General features: G+C 41.0%; 2 protein-coding genes across 2 annotated transcripts; one reads left to right on the plus strand and one right to left on the minus strand.

The window, feature by feature from the left end:
- Nucleotides 1-35: 35 nt before the first annotated feature.
- MYCFIDRAFT_185491 (uncharacterized protein) lies at nt 36-451 on the minus strand (the record flags this gene model as incomplete). Its single annotated transcript, XM_007923649.1, has 3 exons — nt 36-91; nt 155-294; nt 366-451. The coding sequence occupies 3 exons, from the start codon at nt 449-451 to the stop codon at nt 36-38; spliced, it is 282 nt and encodes a 93-aa protein (XP_007921840.1).
- A 214-nt stretch (nt 452-665) lies between these two features.
- Nucleotides 666-1,582, plus strand: MYCFIDRAFT_48731 (uncharacterized protein). Its single transcript, XM_007921857.1, has 2 exons — nt 666-974; nt 1,078-1,582. The coding sequence occupies exons 1-2, from the start codon at nt 759-761 to the stop codon at nt 1,408-1,410; spliced, it is 549 nt and encodes a 182-aa protein (XP_007920048.1). The 5' UTR covers nt 666-758; the 3' UTR covers nt 1,411-1,582.
- Nucleotides 1,583-23,583: the final 22,001 nt, after the last annotated feature.

Below are 23,583 nucleotides of genomic sequence, written 5' to 3' on the forward strand. Positions count from 1 at the left end.
TGCTTGCGCTCTCTTTCGATATCGTTTAGTGTCTACTATTGCTCCTTCACCAGGGCAGTGACCTTATCCTCAATTGCCTTGGCATCCAGTCCTGGGCACAGTATTAGAATCATGTGAGTGTGCGGCCGCTACAAGCCACGACGCTGCTACTCGCCTTTCAAATCTGCCACCTTTTCTCGTCCAAACTCGTATCTTGCGTATACTCGAGGTTCAATGCCTAGCGCTTCTCGGATCATGATCGGGGTATGAGGATTGTGGTGCTTCATGGTTGGGTATGCGCGCGTCAGGAACGATCTATTGTTGACTATTGTTAGCAATGCGGCGCTTCTAGGCAAGTACAATCGATGCCAATGGACTTTTCGTACCGTACAGCATTGGAGTGCTCGGACGTCTGGCAGTGGAGGAAGCGTAGCTCCTTGAGGCCCTTGGTGAAGGCGTATTTGCTCGTCATAGTGGCTGTTATCACAGTAGAGGAGGAAAGAGTGTACACCTCGCGCAGAGACGGCAGTGAGGTGGCTGTGAAGGCGATGAAAGCCGAAGTGCTGTATATCAGAAGTAGGATTGTGCTTTAGTAAGTAGCGATCGACTTGCAGCTCCAATTGTCTCCGCTCCACCCAAGGCTTGGCTCCGACGACCTCAGCAGAAACAGCTACTTATTCCCGTCACAAACTAAGGGCAACGTCCAGGTCGCATACACTCCCTCGCCAGCCAGCGTAACGACCTGCACGATCGGCCTCTTGCAGCATACCGCATTCGCAATGTCGACATCGATGCGCTTCGGCCTGCGCGCCGCGCAGAACAGCTTCCGTCAGCCCGTAATCCGTCAGAATGTCAACCGATTTGCTCAAAGACGAACACAATCTACCGTCGCGGACGCTGCAGAGGCGACGAAGAGCAATGAGTCTGCGTTCAGCAAGTTCTTCAACTCCCCAGTTGGCCCAAAGACCGTTCACTTCTGGGCTCCGATCATGAAAGTGAGTGACTCCTCCTTGCAGTGACAAGCCATTGAGTCGCCGAAAAGCGTACTCTACATGCAACTTTACTGCTATACACCGGTACTGATATTTCATTCTACAGTGGGGCCTCGTCCTTGCCGGTGCTGCTGATTTTGCCCGACCCGCGGACCAGCTTTCAATCTCACAAAATGGCGCTCTTATGGCTACTGGTCTAATCTGGACGCGATGGTGCTTCGTCATCAAGCCAAAGAATCTGTTTCTCGCCAGTGTAAATTTCCTCCTGTTCTGCGTCGGTGCAACACAAGTCACTCGAGTCCTTATGTACCAAAAGAGCTTGAAGGGCGAGACTTTGGGCGAGGAGATCAGGGACGAGGCGAAGAGCGAGGGTAGCAAGCTGGAGCAGGCGTTTGACAAGGCAGAGAAGAAGGTCGAGCAGAGGGTTGGTGGAAAGTAAGGAGTGGAAATGGTTCATGTGGACTGGGCGGATTGGAGGATATGAGAAGTCTCTTGCCCTGGGACGGACAGTAGAGTTATCTGTCTATAAGTCATGTAGCGTTCTCGCCTGGCTGTTGCGTGAGCAAGTGCTTCTGCACGCCGACTGATATGAAATTTCTGTATAGCTTTTGACTGAGCCATCCGCTACTTTAGGCCCTGTATACTTGCTTAGGTTGCGAGGTTATCGGAGGCAGGTTATCGTCTATAACCTATAATCTATAGGTTATCTTCCGCCGTTTATTTAATAACCTATACTACTTTCTAGGTTATAGATTATCGTCTTATAGGTTATCGGAATTGCTTGTTCTAGTAGGTATATACGAATAATCTATCTACCTCCTCGTAAGGAGCTTTTAGCCCCTAAATCGTGCCCTGCTAGTAGTGCGGAAGAACCTACTTCTTAGCCGCGTAGATCTCGTATTTCGCGTTATAGACTATACTATTATTATTATTTTATCGTCTCTTGCTATTACTATACTATAATAGAAGCCGCTTAAGTCGCCGTAGTTATTATTACCCTTGCTAGCGTATCTCTTACTACCGTTCTACCCTTCTTCCGACCTACGACGTAGGAGCGCTAGTATTTCTCCTCGGATAAGATCGAGACTCTAACGGACCGCGAGAAGGGTAGAAAGGAGATATATAGGTATCTAAATAGACTAGAAGACGTATATTATAGTACGACGCGTTTAAAATAGCTAGTATTGCGATCGTTAATTAAAGAGCTAGAAGAGAGCGGCGATTTAGATAGGTATAGCGCTATAAAGGTCGATATCGATAAGTAGGTAGTTATCTTCTTAGACTTCGTAGTATATAACCTATCGGTACGGCAGCTACGTAATTAGTATTAGTACTCGTTTAATACCTTCTATTTAATTATTAAGAAGGTTAGTAAAGCGCTCTATCGGATAGCCGATAAATATATAAAGTTGCTAGATAAGGACGAGGTCTACGAGAACTTGAAGCTAAATAATCTAATCTTTAAGTACTTCCGTAGCGCTATCGGCGCGCTAGACGGCACTTATATCTACGCTTAAATACTATACTAAGAATAGAGCGCGTAGCGCTATAGGAAGAACTTTATCGCGTAGAATATTATAGCGGCGTATAACTTTAATTGCAAGTTCTAGTATACGCTAGTCGGATACGAGGGCTCTACGAATAATAGTACGGTTCTTAGTCGCGCCTTTAAGAGTAGATTCTCGGTGCTAGAAGATCGATATTATCTAGCGGATAGTAGATATTCTTCGCTCGATCGACGCCTTCTCGTACTATACTAAGCGATACAATATTACCTACGTAAGTAGTATACCGCGTAGCGAAGGCCTAAGACGAAGGAAGAGTTGTTTAACCTACGTTACGCTTAGCTTCGTAACTATATTAAAAGGATCTTCGGTATTATTAAGAAGCGCTTTGCTATCGTCGCTTAAGGACCTTACTAAGGATATAAACTTATCGACTAAAAGCGTATTCTTATAGCGTATCTTGTCCTTTATAATTATATCCTTTGCTATAGTTCTTAACCTCTTAAATCCGAGCCGCAACTTCTTATTAATAAGAGCGGTATAATAGGCAATCGAGACCGAGCGAATAGTACTATCTAAGGCGCGGTTAAGGATAAAGATATAGTTAGGTTTCGTAATAAACTAGCGGAAGATATATAGCAAGATTATCTCGAGTACTTAGAGAAAGCGAGGCTCGATAAGCGTAGACCGTAGAAGTAGTAGTAGAGCTAGCGGTATACGTAGGGGTATTTAGCGGAGGATTAGAACGGCGTTTCTAGTAAGGAATTAAGTGTTTCTTCCTCTATTTAGCTATTAGCGGTATATAACGACCTCTCTCGTATCTCTCTCGTATTACTCTTAATTCTCGAATAGGTAGTAGCGAGTGCGATTAACGTTACGACTATACGGTCTTAGCGGGGTCTATATAGGTTATAAAGAGTAGAAGAATTGTATTTATATAAAAGCCGATTACGTACACTTTGTTAAAACACTATCGAATACTAATTAAGTCTAATTAATTCAAATGCTACACTTATTGCTAGACAATATCTATACTCTTTATATACCTAAGTCGAGAAATTAGGCTCGGACTCGGAATAAGCTAATTTTAACTCTAGTTATTCTAGCAATATCAACTCTTCTAATAACAACAACCTATCTCTAGCTCTACGAATACCCGCGGTACGTATATAGCGACGGCTAGCTATAACTAGGTATATCTAGACACTATCCTACCAATTTAGGAGCGCTACTAACCTCCTAATAAAGCTCCTAGAAGAATGCCTCGAAATTAGCCTATCTCTCCGGTCTTACTATCGAGATAGCGATATTCGCTCGATAAGTTACCTTTCTAACTTCCTTCGCTATCGCATTCTTAAGCGTAAATAGCTAATCTTTTAATACTTCTAGGTTAAATAAGCGCTCGTAAACGATCTCTAATAGCTCCTTAATTCGTAATAGCGGTATAGAAGCCCTAGCTTCGGATATAGATATAAAGTTAGCGAGTGTCTCTTATAGCGGCTTAAAGGTAGAGATAGTAGCCTTCTTATTAGCTTCTTACTCGGCATTCTATCTGCGATAGATACGCTTACCCTCTACCTTCGCTCTCTATATCTTCTTCTTATTAAGCTTCTATTTCTTCGCCGCTATCTTATACTAACGTTTAAACTCGCTAAGTTCTTCTAGGTCCGTAGACTCGCTCGCTCCGCCGCTCTCGCTTTTAGTAGGCTCCTTATCCGACTTATCTACGGCCTTATTACTAGGCTTATCTTCCGCTAACGTCTTCGCCGTCTTAGCTCTATCTCCTATCGTAATATTACTTCCGATAAGTATCTCTAACTCCGACTGCTACGCCGGCAACTACTCGAGATATATAGCGCACTCCGGATAAGCCTTATTATAAGTATCTTCGACCTCTTCTATAGACCGTAGAGGCTGTCTATTCTAGCCGCTAATATAAGTATTATAGATAACCTAAACGCGCTACTCCTTCTTTAACTATATCTACTTATTCTTTAAGGACTCGTCTTTAAACTAGAGCTAGAACTTCTTACTTATTTAAGTAGTAATAGGCCTTAGATCCTTTAAGCGGAAGTTCTTACTATCGGTCTACTTAGCGCGTAGTTTAATTAACTCGTCGAGGAAGTATTTAAGGTACTCGTTAGTATACTTCTATAGCAATAGATACTTCTTATTTAGATTAGAATTAACCGGCTTCTTGCGCCGCTATCGCTTCCGCTTAATAGTACGCTTTAGAGCTATTATAATAGACAAGAGACTATATATAAAGGAGGGTAGTTTATTAAGAGCCGGAATAGCACTTAGATTAGAAGACGCGACGTATTACAAGCGTATTAAATTGCTAAGAGAGTCTAATTACGGTAACCTATAACCTTATTTAATAGCGGAGCCGTTTATATAATAATCGGTTATCTATAGGTTATTAAACACAGGTTATATTGCGATAACCTACAACCTACAACCTAAGCAAGTATATAGGGCCTTATCTAAACTAAGGCGACCGGGATTCGCCTAACTGTCGTTCCTGCGCTTAGGCTTTATAAAAAAGCAATCTTCGAGACAGCCCTACCTCCTATTAGGCTTATAGGCATAAAGAATCAAACTGCGACCGAGTGTACGTAATAGATTAGTAATTAGGGCTAGCTTCCGAACTTTCCGACTAGCTAATTACAAACACACCTAATAGTTCTTCGCCTATAAGCCTAAGAACAAGCCGTACTAAACTAGCCTACGACGTACTACTTTTTCGCGACTACGCAAATATAACAATCTAAATAGCGGAGATTGTAGCCCTACTAATTGCGCTTTATTCTACCTACTAAATAAGTCTATGCGACGTTAGCGCGTTAAGTTTTCGCTATTCTGCTAAGCCGACTCGACTATAGCTATCCGGATTGCTAGGCAGCTAGCTACACTACTAGAAACACCTTAATATATAATATACCGCATCGCCTAGCTAACACTTAGAGGTCCTTCTCCTAACGCCGGTAATTATTGTTTAGGTAGGCGAAAATTCCGTCCGACGCCTACTAACTAGTAACCGCTCTATAGCCTTCGAGGGCAATCGACAACCTTCCTATAGCCGACTCGATACTTCGAGGTCCTTCGTAGACTATTTCTAAACACCTTTTATATATAGCATAAGTCTATCCGAGGTATAGTTGTTAAGTTGCTACTATATAGCAGACGCGACTCTAAAGCTAAGGTTAAAACACCTAAAAGTCGCTACTACTACCGCTGCTACTATAGCTGCTACTATAGCTACTAGCACCGCTACTACTATAGCTGCTAGCACCGCTGCTACTATAGCTAGGAGACCGCTGCTATAGCTGCTAGTACCGCTGCTACTATAGCTACTATTGCTACTAATATATCGAGTAACGATCTATCCTCCTTAACCTCGGTTCTACTATCTAATAATAACCTAGTCGGTAGTGCTATCGCCTATAACTATAATAAGAATATAACCGGCCTAGACGACGATGCTGCTTTACTTAGAGGACCTAAGGAACAGACTGTTCTTATAGGCGTACAGACCGATCTACTAATCTATCTAAGTAGCGGCGGCATTCTCTCTAACCCTCTAGATAAATTAGTTAGACTAGCCGGGATAGATAAGATTAGTAACTTCTAGGATAAGGCATCTGTAGATAAAGACCTTAGCGAGAAGGATAAAGAGATGTCCGACGACGAGGAAGATCTCGAGCTTCGCGATAGTAACGAAGAAGATAGTAATAAAGATAGTAATAAAGCTAGCGAAGAAGATAGTAAAGAGGCAGACTAGCCTCTTACCGAAGAAGAGCGCCTTATAGCGGCCGCTCGCAGGAAGAGGAACCGCGATAAGCACTATAAAGAGATTAAGGAGCTTATAAATAAGTATAAGATTACTATACCGTACCTTATAAAGTTCCTAGTTAGCAAGCTAGGCAAGAAGGCCTAGCAGGACGTAACCTAGGATTAACTACGCGTCTTAACGAGGCGATCTAAGCGGTATAACAGAAACCTTAAGTCTCTCCTCGATGCCTTCCTAGAAGAACGCCTATTTAGCGCTCGTATTATACGTATAGAGCTTAAGACCCTTATCGGTAAGGATCTCTTTAGTACCTACTATCTAGAATTTAGCTATACCGAATTCGACCTTACCGATATAGACAGTATTATTTATTAGTATGCCCCGATATAGTATTAGCTTCTTAGGAATCTTAGCTAGGACCTTCTCCCTAATGTTCGAAAGAATACCGCCTAGTACTAGGAAACCTTCTAGGATAGGTATAATGTTATCCGGAAGCGCACTACGATAATTATATCGCAAATCCTTTTCTTAATAGCTTATATTAATGCCTCTTTCTTCCCGAAGGCCCTTAGTATCTTTCTCGTTAGTAATAGAGTAAGCCGGAGAGTTCTCGAGTACCTAAATAGCCTTAGCCTTGTCCCCTCGTACCGCACTATATAGATCCTAATAGGTAAGAATACAGAAATCTAGATATAGAAGATTAGCGAGTTAGCTAACGACCCGAAGAAGCAGAGTAGTAAGACTATCGATAATTTAAATCGTATATAGACCTATATAGTCTAGCGGAGTAGTAAAACTAACAAGATGCTTAGTATTATAACATCGTACCTTGTAGAGAATAAGTACATTCTAGAAGGCGGGTTAGGGAAGGGCATAATCTGCTACGACAAGCCTCTAGATCTAGACGATATCTTTAAGAACATATACGAGGATAAAGCCTATATATAGATCCTAAGGAACCTAGCCGATCCGACTACTAATAGCGAGACTACTAACAGCGAGACTGCTAATAGCGAGACTACTAACGGCGGGCCTAAGACTATTAAGATTACGGAGATTAGCAAGAAGACTACCTTATTCTATATCGATAAGGCTATCGTATACACTTTCCCGAAAGCCGTTAAAGCTATATTTAAGAAGGAGGCGGCAGAGGCAGAGGCTAGTAACGACGATAACGATAGTAATACCGTTAGTCGTCTAAAGTAGCTAGTTATCGATAAGATGCCGGCGATATAGACTAAGGTGCTTTCTATGCTACTATCCTTTAATAATAAGGCTACGATTGTAGGCATATATACAGTCTAGGATAATATCCTTCTTAACTTTATAGACCTAGATCGAGATAAGGACTTTAAAAACGGACCTAATAGACCGCTAATTATCTATAATAGCGACTAGATGACTGTTCTACGCGGCCTTTCTGTCCGTAATAAGAGTGTTAAGAGCGACGATACGTACGACAAGCGAGACAATCTCTTATTCTCTCCTACCTAGTTCTATACTATAATAAACTGCAGCCTTATATTACTACGGACCTATTAGGACAATAACAGAGATAGGGAGCTATTGCTAGTATCCTAGACGTTAAAGGCTAATGCTGCCTTTTAGTATAGAGACAATAAGATTAGCAAGGACAAAGCTAAGTTCTTCGAGGTTTAGTAGCTATTAAAGACGAGCTTCCGATCTCGCATTATCGGTCTCGTTATTTAGTAGCTTATCGATAAAGGCCGAGTTATTATCGCTAGCTAGGATAATCGTATAGAAATAGTAGAGGCCGCTATCTCTCGACTTACTCGCGATTAGTATATCTATCTTATCGACAAGATATACAACAATACGTTGTCTCTGTCTACCTAGCGCGGCTAACCTAGAATAGATCCGCAGTTTACGACAATGTCTCGAATGCTAAAGGAGATTAAGCAATTCCTTACGTTGCGCAAGTCTATCCGTAATATAGATATTAGCTATCTTCGTAGATTAGTCGACTTCCTAATCCTATTATTCTTTAGTGCTCGTTAGGGCAATTATAGCCGCCTAATAACCTACCTACGCTAGCTGCTCGGTCCTAGTGCTAATCTAGTAGTACAAAAGGCAATCCTAACATCAAGTGTGATCTCTATAAACGGTAACAAGGGACATACTGTCGTAGCTAATAAGTGTCTTAAGCTCTACAATTACGAGTACTCTAAGGATATTAACTAATACGCCAATTCGACCTATAATATATAGGCTACATTTAAGAAGGTAGCATTAAACCGGGAGCTATCTAGAATCTTACGCACTATAATAACTAATATAACTAGGATCAAGCTAAGCAGCTACTATACCTATAAAAACACCTCTGTCGACGTATTTAGTAGAGCCGAGAAGCTATACTCTAATAGATATACAAAGCTATACGGAAACCCTAGTAGCAACGTCTCTAATAATATCTAGCAGCTCGGAGGCATACAGATCTTAGAAAAGGTAGCCGACTTTAACGAGGGCAATATATAGTATTATTAGGGTCGTAGTACCGTATCGATAGATAAGGAGATAGAGGCTACTACTATTGCTAGTCGTATAGCTACCGGTAATCTTAGTGCTATCGAAGACTCTACTATTAATGCTAGCGACTCTATATAGGCTAATGCGGTCGATCGGCGTAATAGATAGCTAGGAGACGAGTAGGGAGACAAGTAGGGAGACGAGGCGCTACCGACTACCTATCTTAACAAGCTTAACTAAGAGGGTAACACATTTAGTATATAGAAATCTATCGCTTAGCTACCGTTCCTTGCTATACTAATTAATATAGGCTGTTAGCTTCTAGTGCTACTATAGCTTTATCTTCTAGTGCTTTATCTTCTAGTGCTTTATCTTCTAGTGCTTTATCTTCTAGTACTAGGCGTACGATAATAGCTTAATAGCTAGCTAGGCTAGGCGTACGATAATAGCTTAATAGCTAATAGCTCCGTAGACTAGAGTGCGTGCCTAGCGGCGAAGTAGTAGCGGTAGACTAGAGTACATACCTCGTCGGGAGTAGGTTAGAGTAGAGGTCTCTGCTATTAGCTTCGCTTTAGACTTAGTTCCTATATGAATTTAGAGCGCCTAATACTAAAGGAGGCCTCCGGTAATTTCGATAACTGCTAGCAATTCTAGCCTTAGGCATTTAACTAGTAGCAGTCGGCGGCTATAGCGTTAAAAGTGCGATAATATATAGCCGTTATTGTTGCCTTGCTATTATAGCGTAAATAGCGCAATCCTATTAGTAGAGGTAAACCTTACCTACGATACGCTAATATAGACCTACGCTTCCTAGTTTAACTTCTTCTTCTTCTATATATACTAATATACTAACACCCCTAGCAATATACTAGCTATCGGCTTCTAATAGCAATAGTATCGATACCTCTTTATCGTATATAGGTAGCTCTATAGCGATTAATACTATTCCTTACTAGTTCTACGGCTTGCTACTAATAGAGCCGCTTGTCTAATAGTTGAGGTTCCTCGATAGGTAGAGTTTGTTTAGTCCTTCTCTTAAGGTCTCCGATAGGCTTTGCTAAGTAAGATATTGCGAGGCGACTCTCCTAGCGAGTAGGTATACTATAGCTTTAGCGGGCGTCGACTACGCATTTAACCGAAAGAGTATAGTTATTATTAGATCGCAGTCTTATCTTAGTATAACAAACTGCGGGTCTCGGGTAGATTAGCGGAGGTAAAAACTCTTTAGTAAGGTATACCTATAATACGGCTAACGGTCTAACTCGGTAAAAACTCTTTAGTAAGGTACACCTTAAGTAGCGGCTCGATAGCGACTCTCCTACTAAGTAGGTTAATAGGTTCGTAGTATTACTATAGGTCTAACTCGGTAAAAACTCTTTAGTAAGGTATACCTTAAGTAGCGGCTAGGCCTAATTCGGTAAAAACTCTTTAGTAAGGTATACCTTAAGTAGCGGCTACAGGCTTCCTACGTTCGGATTCTTTATAGGATAATATACGCGCATCTAGTTAAGTCGGCGTAACGCCTTCGTTAGGACTGTTAGTTATAATAACCTTAGTGCGTAAGGGCCTCTAGTATACTCAAGCCCGAAGGCGCTTAGTCTTAGTCTTAGTCTTTACTGCTATACGACTATAGCCCTTTGCGTATTAAGACTGCTATTCGACTATAGTACGCACCGATCCGAACCGAGCGTATTAAGACTATTATCCGACTGCAGTGCGCCTCCTCTTCTATTCTAGCAAGCGTATTAATATTGCTATACGACTATAACGCGCTCGACAACCCTTTTCTACGGTATCTCTAACACTAAGGGCGCGGTTACACTCTATTATTGTCTAGGTACTAATAAGTGTCGCTTTAGCGAATAAGCTATTATTGTTTTACTTAATAAGTCCCTTCCTATACACCTCGCGTACTATAGTTAGTAATAGAATGCGTTAATTGTTACGCATTGCGCGTAGTATATAGGCTATATACAACACTAGTATGCTTCGGAGTGTATGCTTCTATAGCCGCTTAGTGCCGCTAGTTAATTAGATCCCCGGACGCTACTATTCGTTTTCTCTGCCTTATATAGTAACTAGTTATCGGAATAATCGTTCTAGGGAGAGTCTAAGCAATAGAGGGCGTTAACGTAAGAGGGCTATCGTAGCTTCTCGAAGGGTGCTTTTACGAGCGCTCGATATATATTATCGCCCTACGTATCTATCCTTGCCGTATATGTTATAGTGTCTATAAGAGCATGCGGTGCAATAAGTATAGTACTAGTCTCGCTAGTAACTTCTTGCTAGTAACTTCTCGCTAGTAACTTCTCGCTAGTAACTTCTCGCTAGTAACTTCTCGCTAGCGTTAGTAACTTCTCGGGTTTTGGAGGCGGTTCTTAGTGCCTAAGGCGGCCGTCGTTATTGTATTAGACACTTTTGTTAGCGCTATTTACTAGAAATGCGCGCAATCGGCGTATCTTGCTATATTAGTAATATGCTATTATAAAAGTCGTAAAAGTCGTAAAGTCGGTATTGTAAATACGCGGAAGGAAGCAGCTATAACGTTTAATCCTACTAATTAAGCGCTCTGCTATACTAAATCCGGGGTCTTAGCGGGACTCGGTATCCTTGTCGCTTCCTCGAATTTACGCTTCTCGCCTAGCTCTTATATACTATCGATACCTACGACTATCGATACCTACGACTATCGACACCTACGACTATCTATAAACCCTTATCGCAAAGGACACGATAGAAGAGCCTGCTTAGCGAGCTTACAAGGACATAATAGAAGGGTAGTTAGGAAGGACCTTATTAAATGCTAATTCTAGTGCTATCCCTATTGCTAATTCTAGCTTAACTAGATATTACATATTATACGCTAGCTCTTATAGAAGCAACTTAACTAGGCATTATACGCTAGCTCTCGCAGAAGCAGCTAAACTAGGCACTACTATACGCTAGCTCTCGTAGAAGCAGCTAAACTAGACACTACTATACGCTAGCTCTCGTAGAAGCAGCTAAACTAGACACTACTATACGCTAGCTCTCGTAGAAGTAGCTAAACTAGGCTAGCTATTGTAGAAGCAGCTAAACTAGGTATTACACGCCTACTCTCGTAGAAGTAGCTAAACTAGGCTAGCTCTCGTAGAAGCAGCTAAACTAGGCTAGCTCTCGCAGAAGCAGCTAAACTAGGCATTATACGCCTGCTCTCGCAGAAGCAGCTAAACTAGGCCTGCTCTCGTAGAAGCAGCTTAACTAGGCCTATACTCGTAGAAGCAACGCGATCGAGCGTAGTGTTACGGCTTACTTTTCCGGGGATAGGATAAGGACTTAGCGAGCTTATAAGGACATAATAGAAGGGTAGCTATAACGGATATTGTTAATGCCATTTCTAGCGCCATTTCTACTGCCTATTCTACTGCTATTTCTAGCGCTATTCTACTACTATTTCTAGCGCTATTCTACTGCTATTTCTAGCGCTAATTTACCGCCAATTCTAGTACTATTTCTAGCGCTATTTCTAGCGCTATTTCTAGTGCTATTTCTAGTGCTATTTCTAGCGCTATTTCTAGCGCTAATTCTAGCGCTAATTCTAGCGCTAATTCTAGCGCCAATTCTAGCGCTAGCTTTTATAGAAGCAGCTAAACTAGGCAGGGTTAGCGGCGACGGCTTAGTAATCCTATCGGCGAGCTACCTAGTAACTAGCCTATAAGACGGAGACTAGCTTCTAATAGCGTACGGTTCCTACGTAGCTTACGGCTACCTCTCTTCCTAGTAGTACGAGTAACTATACTTAATAACTGCTCGGCTCTCTTAGCTCGCTCCGATTTAACTTAATTAATCCGGCGCGCTCTATATCGAGGTACCTAGCTTATTACTAGGCTTATAGAGGCAGGACGCTTATTACGCGGATTATCCGGACTACGAGCGATAGTAGTACCTATAGTAACAGCCGAAGCGGATAGAAAGGTAGAGGCTAGATTGCCTAAAAGTACTATATTAAGCGTAACTATCCGACTAGGTAGCCTAGGGCTAGTACTAGGACTAGAAGCAGTAGTAGCGGCAGTCGCTCTCTCGATCTAATTCGTACGAAGACCTATCCTAGCTACCTCGCTACGGGAGGACTCTATAATACCGGCCTAGACGGCATTTCGCGTAGCGTTCTATACAGCAAGGCGCTATACTAGAGACACTATCGAAGTATTTAGTAATACGGGTCGGCCGGCCGTAGATTAAGAACTAGAAGCGAGTCTAGTAGTAGTAGCAGTAGTAGCAGCTTTCTTCTCTTCCTCTGCTACGCGTTGCTTATCTACGCGCTTCTTAGCTTTCGTATTAAGACTAGCCTTCTACTTAGCAAAGATACTTGTACCGATTCGCTTAATCTTATTAATTAGCTCGTATAACGCAAATAGGCGCTAGTCGATATCCTAAGCTTTAAACTAGTCGATAAAATCGACCGACTTCTGCTTAAATAGCCGCTAATTAACGACAATATCCTCCTATTGCTCGAGCTAGCTCGTAGTAGTAAACACATTATAGATACTCTATAGCCTACGGCCTTCTAGTATAGTCTTTAACGGCAGGTCGAATATATAGCGATAAGTCTATTCTAGGTACTTATTGTTCTTAGAAGACAACTAGGCCTATAGCTTCTAGAAGGCAATAGCCGGACGTATCCTATTTCCTAGCTTACGGAAGATTAGACCTATAGCTTCTGCCGGTAGCCTACTATTATAAAGGAGATCGAGGGTAGGGTTATAGGCATTATAGTAGTGCTCGCTCGGTAGTAGGTCTTATAGATATATTACCTTATCCTCGCTAAGGTACTAGAGGATTACCTTACGAGGGCAGATACTATAGTCTCGATATCGATCGTTCTAGAAATGCATCTAGATCTTTAGAATCTTCTCGCGGGTAGCTATCTCTGCCTTAGTCTAATACTTCGGATCCGTACTAGCATCTGTATCTATATCTATATCTGTATCGCTAGCAGTACTTATATCGCTATAGTCTCCTTTAGCATCCTCTCCGGGAATTTGTAACTACGATAGGCTTAAGGAACGGCCTAGCGTATAGCGATACTAGTATAATCTTCGGACTCTTATCGCTAAATAATAAGAATTAGGACGAGGCTACTTCTTGCTATTATTAATTAGGTATAGTAAGAAGACTAAGGCTATACTCCGCTTGCCCTACTATAGAAGGGTACGACTAATACGACTAAGTCGCTATATTAAATCTTTAATGTCTCGAGTTATCGGATACTTAATCTAGGCGACAATCTCGATATCTAGGATATTTAGACCGATACTAAACGCAGTCGTAGCGATTATAATACGAATGTTCGATAGGCTATCGGAGCCCTCTATAGTACGACTATATTGCTTGTATCGACGAGTCTAGTCGCGCTTAGCTACGCTACTAGTATAGAACGAGACGGTAGTATAAACATTTATACTAGCATTGCTCTATATATATCGCTTTTTTAGATCGCTATAGGTAGATATTATAGCAACTAGCTATATTCGAATAATACTAGCTAGCTCTTATACAGACTTCCGACTATTAATAAATAGTAGAGCCTTCTTAATGCCTTAAGGTATAGCTTCCTTGCTTTCTAGATCGAAGGCTCTATCGATTGCGAAGTATAGGTAGTTATACCCTCTAAGCTAGTCTTTATCGATAGTCCGTAAGATATATATAGTATCTAGTCGATTAATACTACTACGGAGAACCTTAGTCTTATACGGTTTATTTCTAAGAGGTCGGAAGCTACCGTTCTTAGCTATAAAGTCCTCTGTTTCCTTAGACACTAGCGATAGTTAGCTCGGTTTAGTTTAGCTTAGCTCGATCTACTTACTAGTAGTAGAACAGCCTAACTATACCGTATCGGTGCGTAGTAGCTTCCGTAGCGAGAAGATCTAGGCATATTCCTTACGAAACTCCTTCTACTTCGCTACTAGGTGTATCTCGTCGATTATAACTAAACTAATCCGAGCCCGGGCCTTTAGGTCTCGAATAATAGCTCGGAAATCCTCGCTAGCTGCAGTTTCTAGACTAAGGATAATATAGTAGACCTTGCTATCTATAATCTTCTAAAATAGGTTACGATCTATACTCTTATTCTCTGCGGTAATATTAACTATATTAATTAGATAGTTAGCTTATCGGGCAGTCTCGCGCACATCCTCTATATACTCCTTACTAAGACGATTTAATAGAGTAATTTTAATAACTACTATGCCCGTTAATAGGTGTAAGAAGGGTATATTAGCAGGTAGATAGGGTAGTAGTAGGTATAGGTAGTATTCGATAAGGAGCTAGGAGGAGAGGGAGGAAGGTAGGTAAGTTGGCCTATTGCTAAGCGCCAAGCCCTGCCTAAGGCATTAAGACCCTAACTTCACTCGAGCCCGGTTATATACTAATTACGTATAACCTCTTTGGTCCTAATATACGCTTCCCTTCTAAAGGCCGCGCCCTCGTAGCCGGTCTTTGTTCTAGTCTCAACCTCTATTGCTACTAACTTAGTAGGTCTAATAGGCTGCTTAGTCCGCGCTAAATTAAACGCACAACTACCGATTATATAACTATACTAAACCTCACCTTCTAACACAATATCTAACTCTAACTACGCTATCCTTACATACAATAAAGTAATATATAACTATAAGAATTAAGGACTATTGACTAATTACAATACGAGCGTACCTTCCCTACTATAATAGGTAGGTATACGGGGTATTGTAGCACTGCCCCCGTTCTACGTAATATCGTACCGAGTTCTTTACGTCTACTCTAAAAGACCTAGCTATATCCGCTTCCGAGGGTTGTCCGCTTCCGAGGGTTTGTTCTTATTATTACGAGGGCTATTATTGTTCGTAGTTTCGCTAGCCCTAATTAGTTAGGTTTAGTAGCCTTCAATTGTTAATCTTATCTTATCTTTTTAGAAAAAACACAGCTCGTCTAGTTTCTATAAGTAAAGGCTATTATAAGTGCAGTAGTAGAGGTTCGCCTCGCTTAAAGGGTTAGATAGATCGAGGAGTAACCTATTGTCTACAAGATCGACCCTAGCCTACTTAGCTCTATAGTTTTGCCCTTAGTTAGTCTATTAGTCGCTTAATCTTTTAGGCGGCTTAAAGTTTTAACTTAGCCTTAAAGTTTTAATCAAAGTTTTGATTAAGGTGCCTTAGGCTCGTAGTACAGGTAAGGTTGTATCTATAGGCGCGGTAATAATAGCAAGTAATGTCGATAATAGTAGCGCTAGTCGTCTTAGCGCTAACTTTACCTTGCTTTCGATTTCCTTCTTCGACTAATAACAACTCGGTAACACCGTTACTAATATAGCGGTGTCCTTCCTTTCTTAAATAGCAACACACTCCGTAATACCGTTACTAATATAGCCGCGCTAGCCATCTTCTAACACACCGTTATTCGTACGCGCGCGCGTGCATTCTCGTCGATTACCTAGGCCTCGAGGCCTCGGTAGAATAAAGGAATAAGAGGTAGAGTCTTTGAAAGAGTAGTAACTAATTAACGCGTCGTAGCGCGCTTGTTAACACTCGGTACGCGTTTACTATAGTAGTATAGTCTTATTGTCTCTTATTGCTAACAATTGCTTGCCTCTAATTAGTTAGCTAATAGCACCCCGGGGGTAGCATTAATCCTAGGCCTTAATAGTAACATTATAAGCTTTTAGCCTTCTTCTTGTTCTTTACGCTAGTCTAATACTTATCTAACAACTCGGTTATGTCCTTAAAGGAACCTTTAGCTTCCTATAAGTCCTATTTAGGTAAATAGCCTTGCTATCTTAATAGGTACTCCTTCTTGCCTTTCCTAGTCCGGTGCTATAGGATACGTTCTATAGACTATAGCTCTTCCCTATCCGCTAGTATGTCTTCGTATTTAGCAGGTGCTTTATCCCCCTCGCGTAGGTAATATAGCTTAAGGAGGGATATATAGAAGGTGTTATAGATAGTGTAATAGGGAGGAAGCTACAACTAATAGGCCTATACGGAGGAGCCCTTAACTTCTCGAATACGGAATAGGCTAATGTATCTTAGTGCGAGCTTGGGCCTTGTTTTGCCGTTAGGTAATAGGTGCTTGCGGATGCGGAGGTTCTTAGTACTTAGTATAACTATGTCGCCTTATTTGAAGGTTATCGGCGTATAGTGCTTATCGTAGTAGGTCTTTTAGTACTCTTAAGCCTTTGTCAACTTCTCGGCTATCTTAGTATAGATTTCTCGTATCTTCTAAACCCTCTTAATAGCCGCTAGTGTTTCGGGTACTTAACGCGCTTCCCTTTCCTTACGCTCGGCCTCGAGCGAGGTAAATAGGTCTTGTAGTAAGGTAGCGTTCTAGCCTATTATAGCAAAATAAGGGGAGACCTTAGTAGATAAGTAGACACTGTTATTATACACGAATTTAGCTAGTTATAGGAGGTCGACCTAGTCCTCGGGGTTCTTATTAATGTAACTACGTAGGTACTGCTATAGGGTAGTATTCTGCCTCTCTGTTTGACCGTTAGTCTGTAGATAGAAGGCTATTAATAGCCGATGCTTCAGTCTTAGCTGTAAGCAAATCTCGCTCTAATAGTAAGATATTAGTATCGATCTATAATCGGATACGATCCCCTTAGGGGTTCCCCAATAGATATAGAAGATGTTAGTCTATAGCGCCTCTGCTATATTAATAGTAGTCTAATCCTTACGAGTAGGAATGTAGCGAGCACCCTTAGTAAATCGGTCTATAACGACTAATATAGCGTTAAAGACGTCTTTGCTTCCTCTTCGCTTAGTAGGGGGAAGACCTATAATAAAGTCTATTATAAGCTCTATAAAAGGCTTCTTTAGAATAGGGAGTAAAGACAACTCGCTAAATAGTAAGTGCTTTAGTGCTTTAACTCGCTAGCATACTACATAGGTCTGTATATACTCCTTTATATACCGCTTACTATTTAGCTAGTAGTATATACGCGATAGTAACTCGTGCGACCTCTCTATACTATAGTAACTAGCGAGCTCACTATTATAGTGCCTCTTTAAAAGCTCTTGTCTAATCGATTATTTAGCGGGGATATAGTATCTGCCCTTAAACTTTAAGTAACCTTTATCGTCGATCGACTAACTATTACTCTTACTAGATCGAGTCGCCCGTCTACTTATAAGCCTATTAATACGCTCGATAGTAAAGGCGTCCCTCTACTAAGTATATAACAGCTTATCTATAAACGATTAACTATCCCTATTTATAAGGTTATTTAATAGCACCCTCGCTATTAAACGAGGTACGTATTATATGCATCTAATAGTACTAGTAGCCGGAACTACTACAACCTCTTCTATAGTGCTGTTGCTATAGATAGCAATATCTTCAATCGAGTTATTATAGCTCGAGCGATCTACGTCCTTCTTAACGTATACTAGAAGAACGACAACTCCGCTATAGTATTTATTGCTGCCGCGGGGTCCGGAAGTCCGCTTATCCTGCGCTTGCTTATTAATAATACGGGCTATAGCAATCTTATACTGCAGGGTTAGAAACAATAAATTAATGTACTAAGTCTCGCTGTCGTAATTAGGTCGCCTCGATAGGCTATTAGTAGGGTTACTTATACCTAGCCGATATAATATATTAAAATCAAACCTAGCGAGGTAGACGGCCTATCTAGCCTGTCGACCTACAACCCTAGTAACCTTAGTAATGCTACGGAGGTTATTATAGTCTATATAGACCTAAATAGTATACTATACACTATCGAGATAGTGCCTCTAATACTTAAAGGCCTCGACAATAGCTAGGAGCTCTTGCTCGTAGGTCTCGTAGCGACGCTCTATATCGATTATCTTTCGTAAAAAGAAGGCAATTAGGTGCTAGTAATAGTCCTTATCTGATTGCTATAATATAATAGCCGATATAGCGAACTATAAAGCGTTAGTCTTAATACGGATCTACTTGCTTAGTATAAAATAGTATAGCAAGGGGACTTTAGTAAATCGCTTCTTTAGACCGTTAAAAGCGGCTTATGTCTTGTTAGTCTATTTGAATTCTCTAGACGGGTTAGCCTTAGTTTTAGTAAGCTTAGTTAGTAGCATTACATACCTCGAATAGCCCTTAATAAATCGGCGATAGAAGTTAGCAAAACCGAGGAACGACTATAGTTCCTTAATTAACGTAGGAACAGGCTATTTAGTAATAGTCTTAATCCGATTAGGATTAGCCTTAACACCCTCGGTTAATACGAGGAAGCTAAGGAATAATACCTCCTTAGTAGCAAAGGTGTATTTAGAAGGTTTATAATATAGTCTATAGGCTCGTAGGCGGTCGAGGACCTTACGTACTACGGCCTAGTGTTCTATAATATTAGGTAAATATATGTAAACTAGGATGTTATCTAGGTAAACTATACAGAGATAGTCTAATAGGCCCGAAAGGGCCCGATTAATATAGGACTAGAATGTTATAGGGGCATTAGCTAAGCCAAATAGCATAACTAAGTACTCGAAATAGCTATAGCGAGTGCGAAAGGCCGTTTTCTATTCGTCGCCCTTACGAATGCAGATACGATAGTACGTATCCTTAATGTCTAGTATAGTATAGAAGTAAGTACTAGAAAGGCGATCGAGGGTCTTATTAATAAGCAGAAGTAGACAGCGGTCTTTAATAGTAATAGTATTAAGCCCGCGGTAATTAATATATAGACGTAGGCTACTATCCTTCTTTAGTACGAACAGGATAGGTATACTAGTAGGGCTGTTACTATATCGTATCCGGCTATTAGCTAGGTTTTCCTCTAGATACTTACGTAATATAGCAAGCTCTCGTTTACTAAGGTTATAGAGGGGGCTAAAAGGAACCTCCTTGCCCTCTATAATGTTAATCTTATAATCCGTCTCTTTAAATATAGGCAATGTCGACGCTAGGTAGTGTTTAAATACATTAATATAGGTCTCTCGGATAGGCTCTAGTATACGAGCAAGCTAATTAGGGTCTATGCTATCCGGGGGTATAGGTTCATCGTTATTACTACTAAGTAGGTCGGTAGTCGGATTAGCTAAGGCAGGTGTTAGGTTGCTAATAAACAGGACCCTAATATCGTTAGGGCACTCGCTAACATTAATGTATTTAATGTCCTCTTTTCTAGCGATTCTAAATCGCTACTTCTAGAGGCCTAGGTCTATAGCTATAGCGTAGTACTTAAGAACAGGGTTACTAATAACAATATCGGATAGGAGGCTGTCTATGTCTACTGCGTAGGTAGTAAAGTCTAGTAGGCGCTTATTTCCGAGGTCGTCCTTTAGAGCTATAGGAATATAGTAGGCCCTATAGGTTAAGTGCCGAGCGTTATTAAACTAAGCAAGGGTTAGCAGGTTAGTCTTCGGCAGTTGTCGAAGGTCTAATTGCTTAGCTAGGCGATAGCTAATAAGGGCACTAACTGAATTTCCTAGATCTAGTATAACCTTAGTTTAATAGGTAGTGCCCTTCGTATCCTATATAAGGAAGGAGCGTATTATAGCTAGCACAATGTCGATAGTCTTACGCCGTACGAGGCTAACAGTTAGTGCGGCGCTTACTCTTTTTTCGAAGGTTAGCCTATAGGGATAGCGTTAGCCGCTAAGAGGTGCTTTCGGTATTTAGCGGAAGCACGATTAATTCGGGCCTAGTCCTTAGGTTTGTCGCATTGGCCTAGTAGATAGCTAGTGCTGTTACAATTAAAGCACTTCAATCCGGTTAGTAGACTGCCGTAGCTATTGTTACTATTGTTAGCCGAGCGGTTAGCATTATAGGGATACGAGCCCCTTCTACGGCCCCTATCGCGGCCTCCTCTATATAGCCGCCGGCTACGGCCTCTTCTACGATCGTTACTATTCCTATTATTAGCATTGTTATCCTAGTAGGAACCTTAGTTTCCTCCGTAGCTACCCCGGTTACTACGGTTAGTACTAGCTAGTCGGATTCTCGATTCTAGTCGCTATTAGAGCTAAACAGCCCGTTTGGCTGTTTCTACTTCGACTATAAATTAAATGCGTATTAGATTAGCTTGTTCGAATACGCGGCGACGGTCTAATTCGAGGATAAGCTCCTATCTAAGTTTTAGGCGTATCTCGGAGATCTATATAGAATTAGTCTTAGGCGGAAGGTCGTCTTTAAGGGTTTTTAAATAGGCCTCGAATAAGCGGGCCGATTAGTTAGTCTTTTGCTTAGCTCGAAGGTACTAGTCCTAAGTATGTTATTGCCTTAGTATAGGGTTTCTAAGGGTGTCTAGTATAATAGTTTTGTAGGTTTGCTACTAAATAGCAGTCTAGTTATTAAGGGAGTCGAAATAGTTATCCTATATACGCTTTAGGTCGCTATTAATATACTATATAGCGTATACGACTAAGGAATAGTCGTCTAGTAGCGCTCTTAGTGCGTTGCGCTAGTTAAGTTTATAGTTACGAATGTAGTCGTTATACTGCTTCCGACTAGAGCTATTAAATACGGTGTAGTCCTTAAGTTTAGTATCCTTCTTTTAGATAGGTAGTAAAGAAGGTCCTACTATTAGCTTAGCAGTAGTTGTTAGAGATTCCTAGAGGTAGCGAATCTTAAGAAGATTATCCTTTAGCTATTGTTCTTAACGTAAGGCAGTAAGCCTGTTTTAGGTAGCTTCTTAAAGTCTCGCTACTAGTTAGGGACTAAAGGCTAGCTAGCTATATCGACGGTTAACAATATTATTAAGAATGTCGTCGATAGGCAATTCTAGGTCGTTACCTAGAATTGCAGGTTCTTCTTTAGTAGGTCCTATAGTAGGCTCTTCGGTAGGAGGCACTTTAGTAGGTACTTTAGTAGGCACTTTAGTAGTAGGCACTATACTACTAGCGTTGTTATTGCTAGCGCTGCTAGCGGCAGTACGGTTGTTATTGCTTCGTAATAAGCCGGCTATTATAATAGGGGGTAATACTAATGCTATATTATTAGCCCCTATAATGCGGATATAGCGGAATTAGTAGATATCTATTATATTAGTCTAGTACGATTAACTTAGTATAATAGGCCGTGTAGAAGGCCTTGCTTAATAATTAGTACGGTTGTTTCGATAGAATAGTACGTATAGGTCCCGTTCTTTAGGCGCAATATAGTTAGATTAGTCTTGTTCGTAGCTATACCGCTAAAAGCTTAAAATAAGGACTATCTAGCTACTACCCTTAAAGGGTAGATCGAATACTATATAAGAAGGGTATATTAGCAGGTAGATAGGGTAGTAGTAGGTATAGGTAGTATTCGATAAGGAGCTAGGAGGAGAGGGAGGAAGGTAGGCAAGTTAGCCTATTGCTAAGCGCCAAGCCCTGCCTAAGGCATTAAGACCCTAACTTTACTCGAGCCCGGTTATATACTAATTACGTATAACCTCTTTAGTCCTAATAATAGGCTAAAGGCCTAAAAAGGCAAACTCTTGCCTTCGCTAGTCTTAGCTACTATTATTATATTAGAGTAGGCAAATACAAGAGCCTAGATACTATAGATCTAGGATTCCTTTAGTATAAAGCCCTTGCCTAGATATATCTTATCGAGAATCTTTCGCAGTCCTTAGGTAATAATATCGCGATATACGTTAATAGCTTCTAGGGTACGTATCGCATCGTAGACTAACTACTATACTTGCTCGAGTAATATATTAGTATTAAAGATCTTATCGTAGCGCTACTAGAACTAGGCTTTATAGTTACTCTTTCTAGCTAGCTACTCGACTAGTAGTAGATAGCTAAAGTCTAGCGACTCTCGACTAATAGTAGTACGACCTAGTAGTTTAGGTCCGATAGGCTAGTCGCCTTTCTTCTTCTTCTAAGATCCGGTCTTAGCTACCTTATCTTTCTTTGCCTAGACGCGGCGCTACTTCTCGCTACTACCTAATTTTAGTAGTATTATTATCGGTAGTAGATATAGCAGCGGCGGCGGCGGCGATAGTAGGATCGACCTTTAAATACACGCGAGGCGGCTAGATATATATACGTATGCGCGTAAGTACTAGAGAGGTCGATATAATAGCGCGTTAGTATTAAAGGTAGACGGTGCCTTATTAGCCCTAGATAGCAATATTAAGACAAGGGCAGTAGTTTTAAGGCATTCTAAAGCGCGGAGATTAGAGAGATAGTTAATGCGACGGGCCGTACGTACTTCGCTTAGCGTTATATATACTATTTATAGGTAAGTAATATATAGTAGGTAGATACAAATAGAGTATTTAGGCAAGTCGTCTTAGAAAACTAAAAATTAATCTCTTAATTAACGTTTTCGCGACTACTTTATATAGACAATCTAAGAGATCATTTTATAACGTATAACTATACTACTAACAACTTTTTACTATTTTGCGTAGTTATTAGGCTATATAGATTTGTAACTACTTTCGTATTCGGGGACTTATATAGAGGAGGAACGGTTTGACTTTAGGCGCTCCGCTATAGCTTTCTCTATACCCAATATAGTTAGTGTCGATGCCTAAGGATACAGAATCACGTAGAAGAATCTACAATACTCGGAGCGCCTGAGAGGAGGTAGAGACAGCCTAGCAGCGCCGGGATTTCACAATTGACTTGGGCATTTTAAGCATAACATCCTATGCGAATGGTCTGCGCGAGTATGCGTTGATGGCCCTGCAACAGTGTCTGATATGCTCACAGAGTCCACAGTCCAAGGTCCACGGTGTCTTGAATGTCTTTGTTCTCTCTCGGAATGCCGTGTCTCTATTCACGGTTGTGATCTGTGGTCAAGGGCGGCATATTATGTAGAAAAGCAAACATGAATCTTCCATTTATTGTCCATACTCCCTCTGCCAAACAACAGCTCGGAATAGCCACTGATTATT

This window comes from Pseudocercospora fijiensis (assembly GCF_000340215.1).
Source record: "Pseudocercospora fijiensis CIRAD86 unplaced genomic scaffold MYCFIscaffold_1, whole genome shotgun sequence".
NCBI classification, from domain to species: Eukaryota; Fungi; Ascomycota; class Dothideomycetes; order Mycosphaerellales; family Mycosphaerellaceae; genus Pseudocercospora; species Pseudocercospora fijiensis.